Below are 6,551 nucleotides of genomic sequence, written 5' to 3'. Positions count from 1 at the left end.
ATGTTTACTGAGAAAAAGAAAACTTTCGTTTTCAGGGAAGAAAAACATTAGCAACCCATGTTGATAATTATTAAAACTTTATTATGGAACTGAAAAATTCAATTAAAACCATATCACCATTCTGAAATTCCACAAAATTGCATCATTTCTCATTTTCATTGATTTATGATTCTAAGGTGACCAGTATATTTGTATTTTCCAAAGCAATGATCATTTTCCAAATAAGAGAATGATATAATTTTACCATACTAGTTAGATCATTTAGCTCTACAAAACATTGTACTCAAAGTACAAAAATAAGTGCTTTATGCACACTCTTTAATACTGTTTTTTTAAATTTATCTTTCTTTTGGTACTCTAGATAAATCCATATAAATAACAATAAAATGAAAAGAAGCAGGGGATTGTTAACACCTGAAAAATGGAGGTACAGTTTGCTCTCAGCTTCCTTTTCACTAAAAGATAAGAGAAGATAATATCTGACTATATTGCAGCCATGAAACTCCATTTAAAAAAGAGATTTCTACAAGGGAATGCACTAAAAATACCAGTGATTAAATATTTAAACCAAGATAATATGATTGATTTAAATAGACATATTTGCAGTTTGAGCTCCCAAATATCTCCTAGGAATTAAAATAACAAGTTTCAAAATAAAATTGTGTATTTGCGAAAGGTACGAAGACTGCGTTGCAAATCATTTAATGCAAAACACGAAGACGTGTCTTCTTAAATAGTGTTTTGAATTTTAGAAACACAAATAACTTAGAAAACAAAAATACTTAATGGCCAAAATGCTTTCAAGTAATGAAGCCTGGTGCCGATTGATGGGCACCGTCGATCACTTTGTACATCCCTCACAGCCGTACTTAAAAGTTTTCCAGGAGCTAAACCTTTGTTGTCTACTTCTGTATAGTTTTTGATACTTTTCTGGGGAGAAATACTTGAAAACTTATTTGACTTAAAAAAAAAGCACTCATTACTCAGGTTGGGTGGGATTGCTGGAAGCGTGAGTGTTCAGGGTAGAACTGGCTTATTCTGGGGATTCTGATCAAGTGGCAAAAGCTACTAACTTATCCAGTCATGTTCAATTTTGAAAACTGCACAATGGGCCCCCGATTGTTTGCCCACTGCAGAGAGGAGCAGAAACTTGCGTGTTTGCATTCATTGTTTCTGGAGGGGGGGGGGTCGGTGCGTAGTAAACAAAGAGCACAGCAAATAGAGACCACATCTGTCATGAATGAACGGGTGAGTCAGCCAGCACAGCTCGTAAAATTCTCAACGTTGGTAAAGGCAATAGACAGAAGCCAAGAGTTTCACGAACATAACCAGTTGGTGCTATTTTCCATTACAAAGTCATGACGCCTTGTATAGGAGAAGGGGAAGAGTTTGGACGAGGAAGCTGAAAAGCAACAGGATGAGTGATGTTAGATGCAAAGGAAATAGTGTTCGGGAACATCCCTGAAGCAGAGGGGAAAAGGAAGATGAAAACATTTACACAGGAAACTCTCTAGTTTGAGGTATAACTAGCTTAATTGAGGGAAAGAAGGAATCAACAAAAGCTCTGAGACTTTTCTGGCACCCTGTGAATCTTGGTAGGGTAAGAAAACATTCCCAAGAGCCATCTTTTATCTTGTCCCTCTGTGCAGCCTGGCCTAGATGGTGCCGGTTCTGCCATTTGAAGGTGGGACTCAGGTCCACAGTCCGGGGAGAGGGAGAGGAAAATGGAGCTCAGAAACAAGCAGGTGAGAGGGATCCATAAAGGGAGGGTGTCTCTCAGACAACTGGCCAGAGAGGTGATGCATTCATTCCTTTAGATCACTGTGGTCCTGCACCAGTTAGCCACTGAGCCAGTTAATCCAAGCTGTGCCTGCCCTCTGACCAGCAGGATGTCTTGAAAATTAATTCAAACGGAAAACTATAGATAAAGCATTTTGCTGTTCTATGTGACTGAAAAAAATTAAAAACCTTTATATTATGTAGCAACTTATGACCCTCCTTTTTGGATATTTTTTGATGTTACTGTTTTCTTATATGAGGTAGTTTGCCAGCCGCATTTTGAGAAGTCTGTTTGGCAGTATCTTGTGTTGACTTCGGGAAACACCTTAAGTCCTCTAGGACAGTTTCTGTTTACTGCAGTAGCTGTTGCTCCTCTTGATTTACTGAGGGTGTGGGATGGAAAAACAGAATGGAAAGCAGTTGACAGGGGGCAAACAGAGGCTCCATTTCATCTGGTTCCATTTCCTCTATTCCAAGTAAGATCCAGCAGATTTTATCAACACACTATTGCCAGACTTTTAAAAACCAAACGCTAATTTGTTAGATTTTTCAAAATGATTTAGTTCAGGGTCTTTTGCCTGTTTTATTTGGTTGCCTTGCTGACTTGAGGTTTTTTTCTATGAAGAACTAAGAAGTATGCAGGGAAGAACCAGGAAAATGGATTAGAAGTCAGAAAGGCAGGCAGTGTTATTGCTTATTTACTAATCTAAAGTATAAATGATAAGCAAAACTAGCCTTTGGTTTGATACTTGATCTTTTCCAAGCTTATCTTTGAGGCAGGCGTGGTGGTGCAAGCCTGTGGTGCCAGCCAAAGCCAGGAGACTGAAGAGTTTGAGGTTAGCCTGAGCTGCATGAATAGAGTCTGTCCTAAAACTGTTTAAAAAAAAAAGAAAGAAAAGGAAAACAACAATAACAACAATAACATAAAACAACTAAAGTCCAATAACAACACCTCCACCCAAAACGACAATCCATTTTCTCTCTTGATCCAAGCTCATTACACCCAAACTTGGCCTATCAGGGTAGCAACACATGGACACTTTCTATAAATATATCCTAATGGAATTTAAAATCTTCTCTATATGTTGCTATAACAAAGTAATAGCCACCCACCCCAAAAGTCATTCCATCTGTCTGCTCCGTAGTACACAGATCAGCCCCAGGGAGGCAGAGGTCAGGCCTGCACCCATGACACTCTCACCTAATTGGCACGTGACCCTTCAGGTATTTTGGATGTTCCACCAAACTCAGGTGTTCCTATGCTCAGTGACACAATGATCCGAGGAAGAAAGTATAAATCAGAAAATCCAGAGCCTTCCAGAGTTTCAGCAGAAGGGTTTTGGCTTTAGATGCCCAGCTGGAATTCCTAGAGCCTGAAGGTTCTGAGACATTCAACCATGATTGACATTTCTTTGGCTCTGATTGGAATCTGTCTTGATTTTAGATTCCAGAATTCCATTAAGGAGTGGACAATATTTTCTGCACCTTTGTGTTGGCTTGCCCTTGAGTTCCACAGACTTTCATGTGGGCCAGTTTTTTTTAAAATAGGAATTCTAGTGCTATGTCCCCTAAATCACTAATGAAATGGGAGTAGTGTTTGGATTCAGTACTGGATTTTGACTTTCTGTTTTGAACATATATATTCTGTACCAAAGCCTCACATCCTTTTACCCTCCATCTCTGGCTCTATCACCCCCATCACATCACTGTCAGATGTTCTGAACACTCAGGAACATTTTGGCAAGTAGCACTTTTACTAAACTCTCAAGGGATGGTCTCTTAGCAATCATTGTTAGTATCCTGGTGCCCCTTGGGAACCTGACATAATCACCCCTCAGCATATGGCAGCCAGTTCCCTGACTATATGCAGGTGCAAATGTCCCTTGAAGAGACAAGCTCTGCCCACTCCCAAGCTCAAGCACATGCGTGTTCTCTCTCCTCTCTTCCCCAGCTGTTCTGTACATATTGAAAGAAAATCAAAAGAATGGAAGGGCACTGTTGCTTGGTGGATTTAATATTAACTAGGTAGAGAATTCGACGTTAACCTCAAGTTAATATAACTGTTTGGAGCTGGGTGTGATGTTGTGTACCAACTCTCTCAGCACAGGGATGGGAGAGAAAGGAGGTTCAGAAATTTGAGGTCAGCCTGGGCTACAGCGTGAGAAAAGCAAAACAAGTTCCCTTTTGTCTTTGAAAGGACTTTTTGGCCAGTTTCTGATTATGAAAATATCATAGTGTATTACGTAGCTCTGATTTACTTTACCAGTGTTTGAGTTTAGCAAAATGAGTCTGGGATCAGAGAAAACAGCATGGACAAGTAAGGATTTCCAGATGAGAAAAAGTCATTTTTCACTGTAGTGCTTGGTGTTGGCATAGCTTCTATGGTTTGAGTAGCCTTGGGCAGGGCAGGGATTTTGAAGCAAAAGAATGGTTTATGGTGTTGAATAAATACAGGGCTTAGATTGTCTCAAGCATATCTGAAACACATCATATTGATTTCTAGGAAGTCCCGGAGGCTGCAGGTATAGGAAGATGCTGATCTTTGACATATTGAGGGGAGAGAATTTCTAGACCAAAAGTGATAATGAAATCTATACCATTTCAGACAGTTTTCATGAGCTTAGGCCTGGGCTTACCCCGTAGGCGATGGTGAATACCTCTTACAAAGCCTCCTGCTTTCCTATGGTCTCTTGATTTTGTGAGTGCTGCTTCAGCTCTGAGCCAGTGACTGAGACACGAGTTTTCCTGTCTACGCCTTGCTGCTGACTGCCTAGCTCATCCTGGGCCCCAGTTCCTGGTACTAAGAGAGCTTACACTAATTTGTTAGGGTTTTTATCACCTTCCCGAGACACTCAGGATCTTTGGAAGAATAACTTTGGCTGTTAGTGGCTCTTCATATTTCTTTTAAGCAAAAGGCTCCTTAGATTTGATTTTGTTGAAGAATAAGATTCACATTTCACGAGTAATACAGTAAGTCATGTCGTCTCAGGAAAGGCATTGCTTTGGGGAAGTTATGACTTATGACCACAAGGGATCTGGTTCGAGGTTCGTATTGTCTACCGAGCATTCTGGGAGTCTTATTCTTAGAGGAAAGGAATCTTCAGAAGGCTCCATACGCGTCTCCTCGGGTAGTCACTGCAAAAGTAGGGTAGACCTCATAGGCTGTATATGCTGCTAAGTCTTGTCCAAGTGTCACTGCTTGCTTGAGTTGAGCTGCAGACACAGGGGCAGTGGCACCGGGGACAGCATATCCTGGAGGAGGAGGCAGAGAGAATTTATGAAAGGAATTCAGATTTCCTCCTTTTCTGGCACGTTGTGTCTTTCAGCAATATGGAAAATTGGCATTTGCTTAAAACAAAAGATATGTATGATGAAAATGTACTCGGAGAGGATGCAGTTGTGAAGAATAGCAATGGTGGGGTTGTTTGGTTGGTTTGGTTTGGTTTTGCTTTTATAGGTTTTTTGACACAGGGTCTTTTTTAAAGCCCTTGCTAGCTATCCTGGAACTCACACTTGGACCAGGCTGGTCTGAAACTCATAGAGATCCACCTGCCTCTGCCTCTTGAGTGCTGGGATTAAAGACAAACACCACCTAGCTGGAATACAATCGGAAGATTGAAGATGGCGTTCTCCAGGGAGAATCAACTTCCCTGTGTCAGGCTTACTTCACCTCAGCAAATAGAGACCTCAGAGAGATGGTCCCGTGAACAGAAAGGTACCCTATGTTGCTGACTAGCAATACAGAACTTTCCCAGGGATGTGTCTACAGGAATGCATATGTGACTCAGGCTGTTGAGGAGCTGGCAGGGCATATTAATGGTAGATTCCTTGGGTATGGTTCTGTTGAACCCTCTACTGGCCTAAAAACTCACACGTAAAATATTAAAAATATCAGGGCATGGTGGTTCATGCCTTTAATCCCAACATGCCCAGAACAATTGCAGGAGGATCTCTGTGAGTTTGAGGCAGTCGGTCTACATAGTTCCTGGACAGCCAGGGCTAGAGAGAGAGACCCTGTTTCAAAATAAATTAATAAATAAAATAAATAAATAAAAAACCCCCAAAAACTTCCTTCACACAATATGAATAACTAGAGACCGGGTATTCCAGTAGAGGAGATACTATATTACTTTTACAGTGGCTTAATTATAACCACAACACAAGTAATTTTTTAAAAAAGATTTTTTTTTGGTTAAAAACTGTGATCTGGCTTATTTTTTATCTATTACAAATGCGTAAAAGACCCCTCATCACAAGATCCCTGATAATTACACTTTTGGTTTGCTTTAGAAAAGTAACACGAACCACACTATAAAAAGTCTTTGAAATTGGCACAAACCATTGTTGTAATATTGCAAGAACAGTTTGAAAAGTTCAATAACTAATGGGGTTAGCCTTCTACAGACTCGTGGAGAACTGGAAAAGCTATCTCACTTTACCAACAGAAAGACACCTCTTCTTTCTGTTTTTGGATGAAAGCTAAGCCTGCACTCTGGATTTTTTCCCCATTTCCTTTCTGGAAGCTGCCGAGATTTACAGTCTGCTTGCCTGTTATCTGTCTATCTGTCTGTCTGTCTATCTACCTATCTGTCTATCTATCATCTGTCTGTCTGTCTACCTGTCTATTTGTCTGCCCATCCATCCATCCATCCATCCATCCATCCATCCATCTATCTATCTATGTATCTATCTATCTATCTATCTATCTATCTATCTATCTATCTATCTATCTATCTATCTATCTATCTGATCTTAACCTCTAATGTACCTGT

At 40.3% G+C, this 6,551-nt stretch overlaps 1 protein-coding gene across 3 annotated transcripts in view; it reads right to left on the bottom strand.

The window, feature by feature from the left end:
- Window positions 1-362: 362 nt before the first annotated feature.
- The window catches only part of A1cf (APOBEC1 complementation factor), a 79,727-nt gene continuing 73,538 nt past the window's right edge, over window positions 363-6,551 (bottom strand). For all 3 annotated transcript variants that reach the window (XM_050157274.1, XM_050157284.1, XM_050157289.1), the window contains one exon: window positions 363-5,031. In XM_050157274.1, coding sequence (XP_050013231.1) covers window positions 4,880-5,031 — 152 coding nt within the window. In that variant the 3' untranslated portion in view covers window positions 363-4,879. The remainder of the gene's footprint in view (window positions 5,032-6,551) is intronic.

The sequence above is a fragment of the Alexandromys fortis genome, unplaced genomic scaffold, assembly GCF_014885135.2.
Source record: "Alexandromys fortis isolate MF-2015 unplaced genomic scaffold, M_Fortis_MF-2015_v1.1 scaffold_10, whole genome shotgun sequence".
In the NCBI taxonomy this organism is placed as follows: domain Eukaryota; kingdom Metazoa; phylum Chordata; class Mammalia; order Rodentia; family Cricetidae; genus Alexandromys; species Alexandromys fortis.
The sequence above is the reverse complement of the archived record's forward strand: the minus strand, read 5'-3'. Positions and strand labels throughout refer to the sequence as shown.